The sequence below is a fragment of the Silurus aristotelis genome, assembly GCF_946808225.1.
Source record: "Silurus aristotelis genome assembly, chromosome: 15".
Classification (NCBI taxonomy): domain Eukaryota; kingdom Metazoa; phylum Chordata; class Actinopteri; order Siluriformes; family Siluridae; genus Silurus; species Silurus aristotelis.
Window position 1 is genome coordinate 18,184,461 of NC_139588.1, and position 20,671 is coordinate 18,205,131.

Consider the following 20,671-nt stretch of genomic DNA (forward strand, 5'->3'; position numbering starts at 1 on the left):
TCAATAAATATATTCCTACATTGCTTTCCTGTGCGTCTATTTAAATATAGTAAAGGGTAAAACGGACCAAAGCTAATTCACAAATGTAAGAATAAATATAAATGTACTATTTAAAATGTTTTTATTACAATAGAATGGTCTAAAATACTGAAGCTGTGCAATAATTTTCACAATTCACTTATTTGTGTTCATTTTTGCCTTTTGTTAGGTCTGGTAATTAATTAAATCAAACACTGCTAATAGTTTGTTCAGCCATGATACAGCGCCCCTGGAGAAAAAGGTTAAGGACCTTGGTGGACCTTCAAAATCAATAACTCAGAGAATTAACTGCTGAGTTACCATTTCCTAATGGTAATATGGACAAGTGCCTGTGTAACAGGAATTAGTGACGCCTATAGGTGATGCGAGAAAAGAAAAAAACGTAAGATGTATCAGCCATTTTCTCGTCAGTTCCGGTGTTGTGCCTCATTCCGACCCCTCTTGCAGAAGTGTACCCCCCCTTCGCGTGACGTCGTGTTTCCTGTAGATGCTATGCTATGGGAGTAACTTCACCAATACAATAAGTATACATGTAATTCGTTTGAATAAAACTATTCTATTTTATTTGATCATAATAAAAAAAAAATATTAGTTTTATTGTAATCACACATTTGTCTTCCACTGTTTCAGTAAACCTTTGTTGTGCAGCACAGTTTGTTTTACACAAAAGGGAAGATTATATTTGTTTGATTGCATTGTTAATGCTTTATGCCTTCATTCAATTTCCAGTGATTCTGATAATAAATTCGAATTAAATCATAAATCTTTATTTATTTATATAGCAAATTTAACAATTGCAGCTTAGCAGATTTAAATAGGTTATAACGTTGGAATGTATAAGTTAAAGTGCCTATAAGTTTGTTCCTTAAATTTATTCATAATGAGTAAGTAAATGGTGACTGTGGTAAGGAAAAAATCTCCCTGTGATGGAAGGAACATTGAGACGAACCAGACTCAAAAGGGAGCTCATCATCATCTGGGTGGCACTGAATATCTATTCATTACAGTCAATCATTGTTGAGGTGTGCTGTTCATTGATAGGTGCTTAAATGTGGAACTGTTAATGCAAACAGCAGGCTGTTCATTTTAATTACAGTCCAAGTCCGGCCTCAAAATAAAGATGAAGGTGCTTTTTACTTGTCACGTGTACATTACAGTACAATGTGATGTTAGTAAGTTGAGGTCAGAGCATGGGGTCAGCCATGATACAGTATATCATGTTGAGTTATCACCAGTGTTGAGTCTTGGAAGTGTTTTGGATCCTTAGTTAAAGTATTCTTTCTGCTTCCTTTGTGTCTTCTCTAGCAATTGCTGTACTGCAGTGGTCACTGTTTAAGGTTTTAACAACTGAGATGTAATCGTAAGTCTAGTTCTCACTCGTCGACCCATCAGCAGTTGAGCTGGTGATGCTCCTATGTCCTCTATGGGGGTGCTTCTCAAATTCAGTAAACAGAGATATGGATCTTTCCTTTCATATTTAGCTTTCTTGAGCATGAGCTCGACAGTCTGTACAGATCTTAGAGCCATTCTATTTGACTGTGCGTGGTGTAGGCTTGAAGTTTTGTGACTAAACTCCCATTTTGTATTTTTTTTGAAAGCTTGAAATTCATTAGAGCTGAACTGCGGAAATTAATAATTTCAGGAATTTCGTGTCTGGCAAATTGGGACTTCAAATGGGTAATGACTTTAGTACTTCTTGTATCTGACCTTAGCCACTCTTCTTCAATGAACTTGGAATAATAATCCACTAAAAGTAAGTACTCCTGCTGGTCAAAAGTGAATGTCAACACCTATCTTCTGCCAGGGGCTTTCAGGAACACTGTGGTTGTAATGGCTTTTTGGTTTGCTGTTTTTGGTATGTGCTGTACACCTTACAGTTGTTTACCATCTCCGTTATACTCTGAGACATCCCAGACCAGAAGAGCACATCTCTTGCTCTCCATCTATAGACTCTCTAATCCTGAGTGACTTTTATGAATTCTCTTTAGCCTTTCTGCTCTAATGGTTGCTGGAACAATGTCGTTCTCCTTTAAAGACAATTCCATCAATGACTGTAATTTCTTCTCTAAAGTTCCAATACATTTGTAATGCTTCCGCAGCTTGTCTCCTCCAATCCAGCCGTCCATTCAATGCTGTCTCTGCAAGTGTTTTCAGCGTTACATCCTTTTAAGTTTCCTTTTAGAATTCCTGTAATTTTGCATTTGACAAACGCAGGTTTGACATCAACATGTGCAGATGGGCTTCTGTTTCTTTATCAAGTAAGCTAGTCTCTGGTAAGTACGCTCTGGATAACGCATCTGCAACAAGCAGTTCTGTACCTGGTTTGTAATGCACTATAACCTGATACTTCTGTAGTCTCATTAACAGTCTCTTTATTTTAGCTGGAGCACTGCTTAAGGGCTTTTTCATAATTGCTTCTAGTGGTTTATGGTCAGACTAGAGTAAGGGTGTTAAGATTAACCAGGCAGATTTGAAGTGAAGAAAAGGACAGTTATAACCCCTGGTATAACCAGTATATAACGTTTGTACAGTTATACATACCTTAACCTTTATATTTATTTTCCGTACATACATGTGTACATTAATATATAATTAATAATATATATTTTTTTTCTTTTATTAATATTATCCATCCATCCATCCATCCATCCATCCAACCAACTAACCCCTGGTATAACTGCATACTATTTCTGTCAAAGAAAATGCATAACTAATACACCATACAGTAACATGTACCTTCATACAAATTACAGTGCAATAAAGCAGGTAACTGCATCAGAGGAAGTATATAATAACTATAACAATAACAATTATAGTTGTATTTATACATAAAATACCTACACATACGCTTAGTTCTCGTGCACGCGCCTGTGCACGCGTCTGTCCACCCTCCCTACGTCACTTTCTGTATTCTCTTCTTTCCCGCCGCGATGGAAGCAATGACTCCAGAATATTATCTTCCCAACAGAAATTACTAGAAAACTAACAGTTGAAAAAAATAAATACATACAAAAATAAACAACGCTTTTCTATGAAAAAAAAAAATCGCCATATTTCTCCCTGGGACATTTCTCCCAACCGTATTGCGTCCACCACATGGCTTTGATTGGATGCTCACAGAAGGTCGTCCAATAGGAATCTCCCGGTATGAAAGTTTAACCAATAATTCAGAGAAAAGCAGAACACGTTACCCGGAAGTTTATGAATACGGGTGGGGAAAAGTATTCAACTGCTGTTGGCGGTTAATAACCATGGCAACGAGACGCTGGGATCTGCTACAGATCAGCAGAGGGGATTGAACACGACAGTTGCAGAAATGGTAGTAATCTGTTTAAATGTATAAATATGATTTTATAAATGTGATTAATCGGGCGATTAATCAATTCATCTGAAATTTGTTATGTTTTGCTTCTTATAACTATATAAAACTTTAATTCATGGTATTTATGTATAAAGTAGTACTTAAAGAGTTAATTATATTTAAAGTTTAACGATCTTTAATTTAGACATTTTAAAGCTTATAGTCGCTGCTTGTTGAGAAGTGCATCCCTTTGAACAAATTCACTCGTGCTTGGTTGTTTCATTAAGCAAGGTGAAGCAATTTGTTTAAATCAACACAGCTATTAGTGTTGCACAAGCCAGTGCACTCTTAGTGCCGGTCCCAAGCCAGGATAACCGGGAAGGGTTGCGTTAGGAAGGGCATCCAGCGTAAAACATGTGCCAAATCTAATATGCGAATTCCAGGCCCAGGTTACCAACGACCGCCACAGGTATTGTTAGCCAACAGGGTGGAAATGGTGGTCTGTAGGATGTCTTTGTAGTTGAAAAAGAAGAGGAGGGTGAGGACTGAAAGAATAAGATGGTGGAAACTGAAGGAGGAAGACTCAGGGAAGAGGTCAGACAGGGGCTCGGTGGCGGTGAAGAGGTGCTGGATGATTGGGCAACTACTGCAGAAGTGATCAGGGAGGCAGCTAGATAGGTACTTGATGTGATATCTGGAAATAGAAAGGAAGACAAAGAGAGGTGGTGGTGGAATGAGGAAGTGCAGAAAAGCATAAGGAGAAAGAGTTTGGCGAAACTGGATTGGGATCGACAGAGATGAGAAAAGTAGGCAGGAGTACAAGGAGATGCTGCAGCAGGTGAAGAGTGATGTGACAATAGCAAGGAAAAGTCATATGAGGAGCTGTATGAGAAGTTGGACACTAAGAAAAACGATAAGGATTTGTACCGATTGGCCAGGCAGAGGGACCGAGCTGGGAAGGATGTGCTACAAGTTAAAGCAATAAAGGATGGAGATGAAAATGTGTTGACTAGTGAGGAGAGTGTGTTGAGAAGATAAAGGGAGAATTTTGAGCAGCTGATGAATGAGGAAAGTGAGAGAGAGAGAAGGTTGGATGATGGTGAAGCAGGACGTGGATAGGATTAGTAAGGAGATTAAGTTTAAGAGATCTTTTAGCAAGATTGTTTAACAAGAATTTGGAAGGCGAGAGGATGCCTGAGGAATGGAGAAGGAGTGTGCTGGTACTGGGTTTTTAAGAATAAGGGAGACCTGCAGTAAGTACAGGGGAATGAAGTTGATCAGTCACACCATGAAGTTATGGGAAAGAGTAGTGGAAGCCAGACTAAAAGAATAGGTGACCATCTGTGAGCAGCAGGATGGTTTCATGTCGAGGAAAAGCATCACAGACGCATTATTTGCTTTGAGAATGTTGATAGAGAAGTATAGAGAAGGTCAGAAGGAGTCGCATTGTGTGTTTGAGGATTTAGAGAAAGCGTACGACAGGGTGCTGAGAGAGGAGTTGTGGTATTGTATGAGGAAGTCAGCAGTGCAAAGTAATTGAGAGTGTGTTAAAGAAGTGAAGAAAAGAGGGTGGAGTGGGTGGAGAAGAGTGGCAGGAGTGATTTGTGATAGAAGAGTATCTGCAAGAGTGAAAGGGAAGGTTTATAGGACTGTGGTGAGACCTGCTGTATGGTTTAGAGACAGTGGCATTGATTAAAAGACAGGAGGTGGAGCTGGAGATAGCAGAGCTGAAGATGCTGAGATTTTCATTGGGAGTGACCACGATGGACAGGATTAGAAATGAGTTTATTAGAGGTCCCGTGCATGTAGGACGTTTTGGAGACAAGGTGAGAGAGGTGTGATTGAGATGGTTTGGACATGTACAGAGGAGAGACATGGGGTATATCGGTAGAAGAATGCTTAGGATGGAGCCAACAGGAAGGAAGATCAAGGAGGAGGTTTATGGATGTGGTGAGGGAAGACATGCAGGTAGTTGGTTTAAAAGAAGCAGATGTAGAGGACAGAGTTGTATGGAGACGGATGATCCGCTGTGGCGACCCCTGATGGGAGCAGCTGGAAGAAGAAGAAGAAGAAGAAGAAGAAGAAGAAGATTTGTATTGTATTTTGCAGATGGACAACCATGCTTAAAAAAACCCTATATAAAATATAATACAACAATGTTTTAAAAAAAAACAAACAAACAAAAAACCCCCTCATATTTTGTTAATTTGTGAAGACATAAGCATCAGTCGTAGCAGACAAATGCTAAAAAAAGAGTAAGGAACGGGGAAATGCAGCAAGCTAACAAGCTTGATAAAAAGAATAGTAAAAATATGCATTGTCAAATTGCTGAAACCACAAAAGTGACTAAAAATATAATTGTTTACTGCTGCTATTATTTGCTGCTTTTAGATTTAGTGTTTGTTCGCACCGGTTTAACTGAATCCATCACGATGTTGTGAGCAAGCAGATTGCGCAACCTGATGCTCACGAGTAACGACAGAACAGATCCAGTGAGACTGTCTCGAAAATTTCATTATCGTTTATTATCAATTTGATCAATTAGTTGTTGCAGCTCAAAATATGATAAAAATAACTTTATCAAAATATTCCGTGATGTTAAACAGTGTAATGAATGATAATGCTGTTTATAAGGTATATGTCTTTCTTTCTCCAGGAGAACCTGACCACCATTACTTCATCCAGTGGGGAAAAAAAACCTGTAACTGTGAGAAGGACGGATTCCTGGGATGCTGAGAAGATCACTGAGCTGATCAGTCCGGCTACTGAAGCAGTGTTCGGCAAAGTGAATGTGATCTTCCTGCTGTGAGTGCATATGTTAACTCATTCATGCAGGGACTGGTTCTGGTGCAGACTATACTACACAACAATCACATATCAGAATGATTTTTCTCTTCAGTATGGATTACAGTACATTACAAATCAACATACATTAATGTACATTAATCAATTAATAACACTACCTAAATGTTGCAATAAGACCTAAAAACAAAACAAATAAAGAAACCTACATTGCCCAAGATTGGGCCTGATTTGTCAATTCAAAATAATTTGACAGTCTCAAGTGCATAAGTGATTGCACTGCGGCTGAAAAAAATAAAAAAAATGTAGGTTATTTTGACCGATAAAATATATTCAATTATTTAGAATAATAATCATACTAAGTTAATGCAAAATCCTCAGTCAGGCATTTGTTTATGGATCATGACCATGTACAGACAGACTGGTATTTATATGGTGCCACTTTTTTGTGTAATCAGACTATTAAGAACGATGAATGTTTCTTTGTTAATGCCTATAATATAAAATGGCTTTTTTTTAAAATATTCAATTCAATTCAAGTTTATTTCTATAGCACTTCTCACAATGGACATTGTCTCAAAGCAACTTTACAGAATGTAAGAATTATAAAAGTATGTGCATTTATCCCTGATGAGCAAACCTAAGCCGACTGTGGCAAGGAAAAACTCTCTTAGATAGTATGAGGAAGAAATCTTGAGAGGAACCACACTCAAAAGTGGAACCCATCCGCTCTTGGGTGACACCAAGAGTATGATTATAAATAATTTAAAACATTACAAACACCTACAAAATATCCGCAGTGACAGTCCCTTATTAAACTGACATAAGTTTCACACTCTGGAGAATGGTGTCTTCTTATTGCTACAAATTTTATAAAATAATGTAATTTAACCTGGACACCATTCCAGATCTGTTTTCTCAGTTAGTCTTTCTACACACTCAAGAGAAATAAGGTAAAAAGGTATGGGATTTTTTATTACAGGGACAAAAGTACAGTTATAAAAAAACATCTTATTAATTTTTATCACCACACTATCATGGTAAAGCTGCTTTCAGACAATGGTGATTGTTAAAAAAAGGATATTTACAAGTATTTGTACACATTTTAGTACAAATTCTTATCGGAATGGTTTGTTAATACAGGCTGTGACAGTTCTCTCAAGTTCAGCGACATCAATGTGATTTGCATCGTATTAGTACATTATTCAGTTAGTTGGAATTATTCCCGCACTTATATTTTCTTTTGTTTTTTTCTTTTTCTTTTTGCTTTATTCGTAGAGAAAAGGCGAATCTGGCATTTACTATAAGCACAGCAACAAATGAAGTCCTGGCCCATGCTGCATTTATGGACTATCCCATTGGTGACCTGGTGGATCAGGCTTCATGGGAGCAGCTACTTCAAACCCATTTTAATGCCACACAGCTCACAGTACGGAACACAATGTACACTATATAAACAAATGTTTGTGGACACCAGACCATTAGATTTATTTGTGCTTTTTGAACATTGCATTCGCAGTTGGTCCTTATTTACTGTTATAATAACCTCCAATCTTCTGGGAAGATATTCCACGAGATTTTAGAGTGTGGTTATGGAGATGGTATTAGAGGTTAGAGTTGGTATTAGAGGTTAGAGTTGAAAAGCTTGAGTGGCCTACTATAGAGCTCAACCATTTTGACACCTTTAAGATGAGCTCTATAGTAGGCCACTCAAGATCTATATATGTTCATGGAGCTGGCTTTATGCACAAGAGCATTGCCATGCTATGACAGGTTTGGATCTCCTAGTTCAAGTGAAGGGAAAATTTCATGCTACTGCATCCAAAGATATCCTATACAGTTGTCTGCCTCAAGGTTTGTGGTAACAGTTTGGGGAACAACCACACAATGTCCGGTGTCCCAATACGTTTTCCGTGTACATAATCTTGTATGATTTACTATGAAAAATAGCTTTTTTTCCGTAATCTGAATCAGAGGTTTGTGTATTTTTATTTATCTCCTCAGCCTTTAAACACAATTTTCCTGCATCTATTTGTGGCCCAGCTTGACTTTTCCATTTCCAGCGCTAAAGAGATTATCAGGTAAAAAAAAAAAAAAGAAAATGTAATACATAATAATATTTTAGACTTTTACGTTTCTGAAAAAGCCACAGCATTATTTTGATTTGTTTTGCATGTCATGCTTTTATGTATTTAGACTTGAATAAGCCAGACTTCTCTATAGTCATCCAGTTAAGGCTGGTCGAAATCTTGTTTGGGGCAGCGAAAATTACATTTCCACCATGGCAATGTCTTCCTGTTTCCTTTGCATTGAATTCTGCAATCAGATAAAGTTAGATTTTACATCATGAGCTTGAAATGGTTTAAACAAAAAATGAAGGCAGACACAATGCGTGCTGTTTCTGTCTTCTTTATCACAAACAGAACTGTGTTCAATGCCATCACAGAGCTGGAATACATCTGCATCCTCACCCCATACAGCAGCAGCCTTGGTATGAAAACTACTCAACTTCAAGACATTCTCTACATTACATTACTTTTATCTCTAAATGTTTGCATAGACCAGATTTGGCCAGATGTGATCAAAAGTGCTTACACAGTTGACTAAACCAAACCAACAATTTGATAGAACACTTAGCTGCACTGTTTATTTATTTATTTGTTTGTCTGTTTGTTTTAGAGCCTGGTCTGATGGACATTTTTGAGCACATGCCCTGCATTACAAACGAAGTCCAGTGTGGTGTGTTTGTGTGCAGCAGACACAACTATTTTCCAAGACTGTATGTGCGGAGAGCCAGGTGCTTACACCTTTTTTTTCTCTCTCTCACACACACACACACACACACACACACGCACACACACACACACACACACACACACACACACACACACACACACACACACACACACACACACACAAACCTTCAAACCTAACAGATTTTCTCCTGTTAGAAAACTTAGCTATAGTGCAGTTTTCAGAGGTTGCTAAAGTGGGAAAATGTATCAGTATTCACAAACAACTACATAGAGAGCAATGCAGCAGGTGGTTGGACACACATACATGGCCATTTCTAATGATCTACACTGGCACATCTCACACTTGTTAGTGTTGGTCAAGCTTCACGTCCTAAAGACTTCCTGCAGCAGTAAAAAAAATTCGCTCAATAAGGTAAAATAAAATGTCTACTCTGTATGCAACTGTGGCTTCATTTTACTATGACTGTAATGGTTATAAAGCAGCACATTGATTTTGAACTCATCAGCACTTGCTGTGCGTTTAACAGTTTGAACACACCTTCCAGACCATGGTATAATTAAGCAATGTCACACAAACAGCACTGTTGGAGAACGTTACTGAACGTCAATCATATCTATGGTTCAGCTGTAGTCATGTTGCCAGAGGCATTCTAGCCCATTCAACACTGCATAATTGGTTTCACGTGTCTTATATCATTAACACGTTGATGCAATGTTATATTTTCTTTTTTTCCTGTCTATACAATAAGCTCTTTTTTTTAACCTGAACATACTTCTAAACTTTACCGTTTGTGTTTGAAAGCACCCGAGCTGATTTCCAATGCTAGTTTACTAGATAGTGTGTGATGTGATGTAATGTGATACAGGGTAGAAGATCTTCTTGACCTCACATATGTAGAGGAGATGACAACTCTGAGCGATTCCTGGCCTGAAACGGAAACCCTGGCTAAGATAATCGAGGCTGAAGATGAAATGAACCATGTGGCAGTATTTGAGGTTAGTCTTGCTAATATCCACAATATATAATCATTCATTGAGCTACTGTCTGAGCTGGGTTTTTTTTTGTTTTGTTTTTTTTACTTGTGAAAACAGTGCTAAAGCAAAAACTATTACTTAATGAACTTTTCAATTATTACTTAAACAATGTAATCAGATGGCCTTTGTAGAAATGGAATTATAACGCTTGTGGGAGTATAACTGGCACAGCAATAGGTGCACTCGAAGCTTCAGATGCTTCTGCTTGAAATGTAGATAAATGTGTGTGTGTTTGTGCGTGGGTGTGTATGGCGGTGGATATGGGGGCAGTTCTAGTGTTCTGGGGTGCTCTCTTCCCTCAGGGACACAACAATGCCCCCCTCCTTTCACACTGACATGTGTTCATAGCAGCATATGGCAGATGAGAGCGAACGGCCAGCCAAGACATGCTCGCACTCAGCACGTTTAGGCCAGACATCTGTAGCATTTCTGTAGTTTTGTGTTTGCGTGTCGTTGCTCTCTCTCTCTCTCTCTCTCTCTCTCTCTCTCTCTCTCTCTCTCTCTCTCTCTCTCTCTCTCTCTCTCTCTCTTTCTCTCTTTCTATCTCTTTATCTCTCTGCACACACCAATCTGCTCCACGTCGCCTAGCACGGTTATGAAAGTGACACTCCAGAGAATGTCATAAATTATTCACAGGGCTTTTTGTTCTTTTTCCTCACTAAGGCATTTTAAATATTTTATTTCATACCATCTGCACCGAACATATTGTTCCTTTTTTTTTTTTAAACGAGAGGATCAGTATGAAAAGTATAAAGGAACTTTAATGTTTTTTAACAAATCTACTGTGTGTGAACATATTAAGAAAAAAGGGAAAATAGTGGTCCACATAAATTTGTGACGTGAACAAACAAAGAAATAAATATTGAAATAAATTATGGAATGAAAGAAGGAATAAAGAAAGAAATGAATGAATGAATGAAGAAAGGAGGTGTAAAGCTTAACAGACAGAATGTGAAAAACATGTCAGAACAAAGTGTTAGAACAAACTCAAGGAGGGATATAAACTAAAGGAAATCTTCTTGTGTGTTTGTGTTATTCAGAATAAAGGCCGTGCCATTGGCTTCATCATTGTCTCTGGTACATTTAACCTGCCGCTACTGAACAGTGAATTCGAGCTTGGGCCCTTTAATGGATTGAAGAAAGCAGAGAAGCAAAGTGAGGATTCAGACCAATCACAGCAGATTGAGTCCACAGATGACATCACTGGTCCTCAAAAGCCAAATACAGAGTGTGAGGTCAAGGAGGTGAGTCACGCTGGAGTCCCAGTTCAACTCAGATTCTTAATGGCTTTATTCAGAGCTTAGAATTCAGTTAGTGATTTATTATTGAATTACATTATCCAGTTCATTTCATCACTAACCATCTTAGAGTACCCTAACATAGATTATAGTACACTTCTTAACGTGGCCATGACAGAGGTTAATATTTACATTTATATTTTATCCACAGTCACGTTTAGCTCAGCAGCTAATCCATGGCCCTTTAGCGATTTTAATTCACAACCTGTCAATCCTTACCCCACAAGCATCTATTCACTAACCTTCACTGTGTAACCTTCGAAAAATATATTCTAGAATCTTTTATTTTTCTTTTGCTTTGACTGATTAAAGATTTTCATTGATCTCAGTGTTCCCAACCAACACACATACCTATTAAACCTGTATTTAAAATCATTCCAACATGGCATATCTGTACAGAACCACTTTATAATGAATCCACCCACCTGGAAACAAAGCTACTTATGCCAGATGTAGCAAGAACAAAAAATGAAATCATGAATGTTTAGGTTAATTTCATGTTTTCTAGCTTACATATTTTAAACCCCCTCCTTGAACTAGGAGGCCTAAAATATCATGATTGGCCTGTTATAGAGCTCTGACCTCAAGCCTATTGAACACCTTTGGGATGAATTGGACTGATGACTGCACCCCAGGCCTCCTCACCTTAACTACATCAGTACCTGACTTTACTTACATCTTTGTAGCTGAATAAGCGAAAATCTCTACAAGCACACTCCAAAATCTAGTCTACCATCTTCCCAGAATAGTGGAGGATATTATAATATTAAATAGGGCCTCTATGTGGAATGGGATGTTCAAAAAGCACATGTAAATCTTATAATCAGGTGTTCACAAGCCTTTATTTATATAGTGTATTATTTTCTCCCTTTTTACTTTTAGAGGAAATCAGAGATTTAACTTTTAAACATTTCCCCTTGTGAAGGGCTGCAATGCTAATAATATTGGTGTAACAACCATAAAAAAGCAAAACAAATTAGATTTTATGCTACAAAACCCTATTATAGAGTGGAATTGTTTTAATTATTATTATAATAAGCTAAAACCTGTACAGTGTTAAAACACATGTCTATTTTCACCTCGGACAAAAATCAATCCTGACCTGAAAGGCATGAATTCAGGATAATTGGCCGTCTTATAACCTGGCTCTGTGACAGGAAGTTTCCCTGGATAGGAAGTACAGTATATGAAAAAAATTAACTGAACACAAGATCATTCTAAATCACTCTAAATGATTATGGGGCATAGAAGAGTGTCCTTCATGTGTTAGAAGAAGTATCATGTAAAGTTGTCAGTTTCTATGCAGCCATACATATGCGAGTAAGGCTTATATTTTAATGTACTGCCATTTTGTGTTGTTAAATCAGACCGAGCCCATTAAAGCTCATATAACAGAGAGCAGAGAAGGCGGCATGGCCACAGAAGCAGAAGATAATGCTTTCTTGATCCGAATCCAAATTGATAAGAGGTTTGAAACAAGGTAAGTTCGACTGCACATTACTTCTCTCTCTCTACCAAGCTAAACTTTAAGTTGTTGGAGTTTTTGCCTTGTGTCAGGTTGTGATTGTTTTTTAACACAATGCCACATTCTGTTTAAGTAAACCTTTTGGATTCATTTTAAACAAAGACATTTTCTACAAATTCTGCATATGAAACATTAATTTTTATCACTGCATTGGTGAATTTGTTACAGTATAACAATTGGTGAGAAAATATTGGCACGGTCCTGAATGGAATGCATTGGTTCAAATCTGTCATTTTCTATAGTAACACCAAATATACAGGGACTCGTATAACAGACAATTAAACTGATCTAAACATAATAAGAATGAGATTAACAAGAAAACTGCTTGTTAATATGTTGATTTTTTTTTTTTTACTTTGCTGTAACATGACAAGCTGCATGTTTTCTCCTTAATAAGTGGGGTTGGGTGATTGAGTGGTCAAGAAATACTTGTTATTATACGGTCCTGATATCAAGACCTTAGACTTCCACTCGAGTGTTCTGCTATAGAATAGGGATTAAAAAACATTGTGATGAGCTGTATGGAAACACAGTTCACACTGGGCCTCATTGCACCACTTGTCTTTAAATGTTATTTTCCCATAAGCATGTTTAATGTTTTATTCATTACTTCATACCATTATAAAGTATTTACCCCTATTTTCTTAGTAGCATCAACAATTTTAATAAAAACTGAAGGACCCTGGCACACAATTGTTCGATCTTATAACCATGAGGGTCAATATGACCTGAACATCATGAACAAAATAAGCATGCAAAGCATGTAAAAGTTAATGCTGGCCAAAAAAATTATTTTAGTATTATTATAAAATAAAGTAGGTCAGTGTGACCTCAACAGAAGGAAGCAGAAGGGTTGGTGAGTGTTTCCCCTGATGATGTAGTGTATATGGATGGAAACTTTGCTCCCTTTGGCTCCACTCCAGTGGCTTTTGCTTAAGATCTGTTGTGGTGTAAATGGGGAGAGTCTGATTGCTCGTTGGCTCCCGCTGGGCACAGCTTTCTGCCGCTTTACTCCCCAGCTGTTGCAGAATATGGAGTCCGCTTGCTCCCCACTGAGAGTGAGCATGTAATTAATGAGCCGAATGCTTAAAGTGACAGCGAGACGAGAGGAGTGGGGTTGAGCGCACAGATTGGCTGGCCACGGACGCCGTACTTAGCGTCCAACATGGCAACTTTTCACCCTGCACTCCACAAAGAGATGCTGTGAATACAAGTTTACAGCTCTTTTCCTTTCCCCCTAATGCTTTTATTATTCATCCCTTCACAGGGCTGTGGATTGCTTGCCTTATGCTTTTCAACTTTTCCCGGTGAGTACAAAATAACATGCAGTAAAACAGGTTCCTACTTAATGTAAAAGACAGATATGGAGCAGCCAGGATTTATTTTTGTAGAAAAACATACAAAAGCAGCATCAATATTCATGATTGGAGACTAGGGATGATTTCTTTTAACCCATACTACAGATTCATGCAACATATCAATGACAGTCCTGTCAGGTGATTACACAGACTGAAGCCTCCTCCCCCAGATTTGTTCACTGTCTAACACATGATAATATCTAAATGATATGATTGACATGAAACACTGTCAGGAACGTAACAAACCACATACACACACAAATTGAACTAAGTCAGCATAATTAGTTTAAATTGCTTTTCTACTATTGTATAAATGCTGTTGTTGAAAACCGTAACCTTGAATAATTTTCCTTAAGTCACTTAAGTTTCACGTACCTTAAATATTTATTTAATTATATGTGTAGTTATGAATAATTATATAGCTGCTTAAAAGAATGTTTTTGTTTGGTCTGGGGATTTAGGAGCGGGAATTCTGCATTTTATTGGTGCATACGGTGGATCCGGATTCCCCTCTATTCCATACCTTTAACAGAGCTGTGCCACGTGACTGCAGACAGCACGAGCTTTACATCTTCCACCGTGAAGGCCTTCTAAAGTAAACACCCACAATTAGTCTTTTGAATTTTATTGTTAATTTCATGCTCTTATGGACAATTAATGTGCGTGTAATGTGCAAAGAAATTCACACTAGCACTTTGTTCTAACTTGCTGTCTATGATGTAATGCTTGTGATCAGAATAGCACCATTAGTCACAAAACTTTTTGATACCCCCTTGTATACATTTACATACTAAACACACCTCTAATCAAATGCAAATTCAAAACTAACAAAATGTGGATTTGCTAGGACAATAGAGGTGCGTGTTGCTGTTCCTGAAGATAAACCTGCAATTCAGAGACTGGTTCCTCAGCACCAAGCCCTGATGGAGGATTTGGATCTATTCTTCCACCTAGACCCAGTCAGTCTAGACACACATTTCTGTGCATGTTATGAAAAAAATGTGATGTACTATATATTGCAAAAACAACATTAATGATATATTTCTTTTTTACTTTCACAGGATGTTCAGGCATTTGTAGCACAGGTCGAAGGACAAATAATTGGTGTGCTGGTCATTAAAAATGAGCAGGTAATTATAGTTACAATGGAAAATGTACTTCATAGGCAGTTTGTTGTACTGATCAGTTATTGGGATTACTGTTCAATGTTTAATGGGAATGAGTCTATAGCTCATTATAGCCTCTCTGGTGAAGCATTAAAAGTCTGCTTCTTGTCTTGTTTAATTTAGCGATTATTCAGCATAGAGTTTGAACTTATCTGGGAATTAATACATGATACTTTTAGGCTCCCAAGTGGCACATCTAAAAGTTTTCAGGAGGATTAAATTACCAATATTGCCACATTTAACTGCAGTCTTTAGTCAATCACACTAATATTAACCAATCGTGGGTGTACTTCTTAGCCTTTACTTTCCCAATTCGGCAGTAATCATTTGATGGAGAGGAAGAAATGCTGGTTGGTGCGAACTAACAAATTACCAAATGGGGTAAAAAATGTTAAAACAACTGTTGCATTATAAATATATGTAAAATGGTATATTAACCCTCTCTCTAATATGAAGAAACTTAAAAAATAAACAGACTTTCAGAAAATGTCACATTTCTTTCTGACTTTGGTCAAGGTGCCCTGTAAAGGCATTCACCATCTTCTCCCTTTTTCTCTTTCCTACAGGACATCAAGTACATCCGAGCCAATTATGACATTGAGAAGTTTGTGTACTTCATTCATCATCAGGATGAGGAACACGGTCGACTGTGCCACTTTGTCCTGAACCCCATTTTCCAGCATTATGCCAAGCACTTGTTCAAGGAGGCACTGCGTCTTGCTCACAAGTCATGCCTGTACTACCGTGTTTATCCGTCATACCCCAGTGACAAGGTTGGTGCAGTGCTGTTTTCCTTAAGCAGCTGTTGCTCTCCATATCTCTGTCTTATTTCACTTACCAACTTGCTGATCAAAAATCAGGTGTTGATGGTGCTCTCCTCCTATGCAATACTTAGTTCCAGAAGTCTTCACTCTCACTTCTTTTTCATAATTAGTCCAGACACACAAGCCAGATGGATGATGAGGTGTAAATAGAATTATATTAAACTATTGGAAAAAGGGAGAAAGTGAAAAGGGATGAAGAGTGCCAGGTCCAGGTGATACTGGATTTAACTGGGCATGAATAAATTCCAACACTGTTCCACTACAGTATGCTTAAACTACTGTTTCACTGACAGCAGGGTACCTTTTTCTTTTTTTTGTGTTTGCAGAGTGTCAGTGCCCACTCCCTGAAAGCAGTGCTGAGCAGTATGGTGCCAGTGCATCCACGACGCCAGGTCATCTATCCATTGGAGGAGTTGGGCATCAATGCACCGTCCACTCTCATCACCAGGGAACAGGTCAGATACAGCTGCAGCACAGTTAGAAGATAGATATCATAACAGTGATGCCTGGTGGAGGTCAGGCAGGAAGAGTTTACATAGAGGACTGTGCTTTTCACAGCCTAGTTTAGGGTTTGACAAACAGACAGACAGACAGACAGACAGACAGACAGACAGACAGACAGACAGACAGACAGATAGATAGATAGATAGATAGATAGATAGATAGATAGATAGATAGATAGATAGATAGATAGATAGATAGATAGATAGATAATTTATAATTTGAGGTATGACACAATTCAAAACAAGTGATTTTAGCTTTTCCTTGACAGCAGAGGGCGCTGTGGAGCAACCTGATGTTTGATAGTGTTTGGACAGTTTCTCAAATAACACACCACTTAGATAGGAAAGCCCATGTGTTTATTTCCTATATGTCTGACAAGTTGGTCAGTTTCCACTTTAATTTGCTTATTGGACTTTGGTTAGATGCTAATAGTTAAAACCTGAGTATTTATGAGTAATAACTGAATAATTGCAAACCCCATGTTGTCACTGTTGCAATCACACCTAATTTGTAAATTAGTAATTAATTAATTTGTAAACAGATACCATGGTCATTCAGGGCTGCACAAATTTGATCCTGTTATAATTAACATTTTACCAGAAATAATTAAGTACGATTGACTTTAATGCGAATTCAAAACATGTGTTCTTCATTCAAATATGATCAGGGACAGCAAAGTGTGGAGTTAATGGTTACCACAATGACAAGAAATAGGTTGATGGGCTGAAAACGGTGCGCAGTGAGAAGCAAAAATATTGATCATGTCACCAAATAGATTCAATCTAAAGTACCTTGTTTTGAAAATGTAAGAAGTAGAAAGTACAGATATTTGTGTAAAAATGTAAAGTGAAAGTAAAATCTGTTGGAAAAATAAATAGTGAAGTAAAGTACTGATACCAGAAAAATCTACTTAAGAACAGTAACAAAGTATTTGTACAAATACACAAAGTGTTTGTTACTGCTGCTAAGGAAAACTAATCAACCTCTTTTTAAAGCGATCAGTGCTTTAACTGTCTGACCAATCACAGCACACACTGACCGCTTACTATTATCTGCTTCACACATGAATTTCTTCTATTAATATACTTACAGCAAAGACTTATATTTAAGAACAAACTATTCCGATATTAAACAAATGTATTTATTTATAAAGCGTTTTATAGCGTTCTGTTTTTTTACTTTCTTTTTTTTACAAATACAATTCAATTCAGATATAAACAATATAGAAAAGTGTGGAAACAAGTGTTTTGTATTATTAAGACATAATCTGACTAAAAATTTACAGTTAGATTAAATTTGATATTTTTTGTTTCTTCATTTAAAAAAGTGAGCAGTTAATGAACAGTAATTAGTAACTGTAATAATATAGTTAATATATGGTACATTGCATAGCTTTGATGATAAAAGAAAAAGTCAAAAATCTATTTATAATAAGATACACATAAATATATTACAAAACTGAAATATCATTTCTACATAAGTATTCAGACCATTTACTCAGTGCTAAGTTGAAGCACTTTTAGCCACAATTACAGCCTTGAGTCTTTTTAAGTATGGCAAAACAAGCTTTACACACCTGGATTTGGGGATTTCAATAGCTATTAATTTACTGAAAACTGTAATTGTAATGTCATACTTGAAAAAACACTAAAAACAGGAATGTTGTTGTACAGTTATTATGCTATGAAATATTCATACTGTTTCATGCGTGCTTATAACTGTAATCAAGAAGCCGTTTTGCCAGGGGTTATTTAATGGCACAGGTTAATGGAGCAGATGGCTGCAGTGACAGATGGAAGCGGTAAATGTTTACTGCTGGTGTTTAACAGGTAAAGCAGTGTTCTTATCCATGCTGCATCAGTTGCCCCACCTGCGCATGTTTACCTGCCTGACCCAACTGCAATCTGCCATGCATATATATATATATATATATATATATATATATATATATATATATATATATATATATATATATATATAAAACATAAATATAAATACACATATATACATGTAAATATATAAAAATATAAATACACATATATACATGTAAATAAATAAATAAATAAATATATATATATATATATATATATATATATATATATATATATATATATATATATATATATATATATATAAAATGGATATAAAAACAAATCTACAAAGCCCTGTTAAAATAAAACCAAGATAAATCATGTCAGAATATTGTTCACTCTTTATTTAAAATTACAACATCACAAATTGAAAAAACATTCCAAAAATTTGAAAAAAGTATAAGAACAATTACAGTAGCCTAGTTTTAATTCTGCATCCACTTGGTTAAATCTGCACTTATAAAGCCATTGCACACAAAAAGCTTACAAAGCAAACATAGTATTTAAATTTTTGTATCAATTAGAAAAAGGGTATAAAAGCAAAACATTAGATGTTCCATGGAACTATAAAATGCCATCAGTAACAATTAGAGAAAATGGAGCACTACAGTGACATCAGCCTAAACAGGACATCACTCCAAAATTTATAAAAGGAGAGGAAAAAAAAACTTACAAGGGAGGCGGCCAACAACAATAAAGGTCTGCAGGAATATTTGATAAGTACTGATTATTCTCTGCATGAGACCGCAATCTCTCATATTCTCACATGACTGTTCTGTGGGGCAGTGTGGCAGAACACAAGCCTTTTTTATTTACATTCAAGCTTAAGCACCCTTAACCATGTTTTAAAATTTGTTGTATGATGTGCCAAAAAGAACTGAGTGATGTAATAAAATGTTTATGTCGCTAACATTAGTTTAGGGTGTACATATTAACACTAGTAGTTTTTAATTTTCCTTTTCTCCCTAAATATACGATTGATTTGAACTTAATTATTAGACATTTTAGAGTAAAAAAAACTATTGTCATTATCTTTGGTCATTATCTTGGTAATTATTTTATTTTTTATGTCAAAAAGCTGCTTTTTAATGGGTGTGTCCATCAGTCAGGACAAGTTTGTCTTGTTTAGTTATGCATGAGTTACAGGACTAGAGTTGCTAGCAAGAAAAAAAGTTTGTAGCCATCAGCTGAGTTTGGTTTTACTCTGCAGTTCTCAGGTGGAATGGCACATTAGCGAGAATGTTCTCTGTTTCTTTTTTGTTTTTTTTGGAACGAAATGTTTTTATAGAGGGCAGTTTTTCCAACATGTGCATAAATTCCAAAGTACAGTTATATAAGAGCTCAGAGACAGGTTATGACCAGGTGTGATCTCCCTGCTTGTATGTTTGTGTGTGTGTGTGCAATGGCACGGTGCATTAGCAGCTCCAAACAAGCTGCCGCTGCTCTTCCACACTCTATCTCCATTAGAAAGCTCCATTTGGTAGCGCAGCAACCGTGGTGTCCAGGCAGCGGCCGAGATAAGAGCACGCCTGCTGGCTTAGCGTTCGGTAAAGCCCTGCATCCCGCACGCACGCGGATTAATCAGGTTTAAAACACCTGTTCACTTTCTTTGTCAACAGCAGATCGTGTTACGGTTTGCCATTATGCCTCAGGCTGCTCCTGCATGTCCATGAGGGGACGAAGGGCAGACTGCTGCACCTGCTTCTCACTGTACCTGTAGAACACGTACAGTTTGATGTCATTTGGGTTAACTTCAGATGAATGACCTTTAAGGGATTTTGAAATCGAAATCATTATAATTGTAAGCAGTAAATAATCCAACAGTAGATTCTGAAAGAATGAGAAAAGGCAGATTTCTATTGCATTACAGCCATAACCACAGATGTGATATGGTTGATAATGATTTTTATAGGCCTGCATGTAGATTTTTTTTTTTTTATGCCACAATGATTTTCAATTGATAAAGGTTTTTTTTTCATGTACTAATGACATATACTGTTTTAACCATTTTAAAGATATTATAAGTAGTTGTTTCTTCACCGACTGCTTCTCTCGTAGATCTTCTCAGAGATTCTTTTTGAAATTTATTGAACAAAACATTTTTGAAAAAGTTTTTAGTATTACATGCAAGTTTAAAAGTAACTTCTTCACTTCACAGAACTTTTACTATCCAAAAAAAGAAGAGCTACTTG

General features: G+C 36.9%; 1 protein-coding gene across 2 annotated transcripts in view; it reads left to right on the forward strand.

The window, feature by feature from the left end:
• Window positions 1–488: 488 nt before the first annotated feature.
• cfap61 (cilia and flagella associated protein 61) overlaps window positions 489–20,671 on the forward strand; it is a 38,008-nt gene continuing 17,825 nt past the window's right edge. The window contains exons 1-15 of one of the 2 annotated variants that reach the window (XM_083562451.1): window positions 489–571; window positions 5,997–6,145; window positions 7,421–7,571; window positions 8,147–8,223; window positions 8,566–8,633; window positions 8,822–8,939; window positions 9,765–9,894; window positions 10,974–11,177; window positions 12,599–12,711; window positions 14,024–14,063; window positions 14,576–14,709; window positions 14,962–15,073; window positions 15,176–15,244; window positions 15,847–16,053; window positions 16,431–16,559. In XM_083562451.1, the coding sequence (XP_083418577.1) occupies window positions 527–571; window positions 5,997–6,145; window positions 7,421–7,571; window positions 8,147–8,223; window positions 8,566–8,633; window positions 8,822–8,939; window positions 9,765–9,894; window positions 10,974–11,177; window positions 12,599–12,711; window positions 14,024–14,063; window positions 14,576–14,709; window positions 14,962–15,073; window positions 15,176–15,244; window positions 15,847–16,053; window positions 16,431–16,559 (1,746 nt within the window). In that variant the 5' untranslated portion in view covers window positions 489–526. Of the gene's footprint in view, window positions 572–3,200; window positions 3,359–5,996; window positions 6,146–7,420; window positions 7,572–8,146; window positions 8,224–8,565; window positions 8,634–8,821; window positions 8,940–9,764; window positions 9,895–10,973; window positions 11,178–12,598; window positions 12,712–14,023; window positions 14,064–14,575; window positions 14,710–14,961; window positions 15,074–15,175; window positions 15,245–15,846; window positions 16,054–16,430; window positions 16,560–20,671 lie in introns of those variants that run through there. The other variant, XM_083562452.1, reaches the window with a different exon arrangement.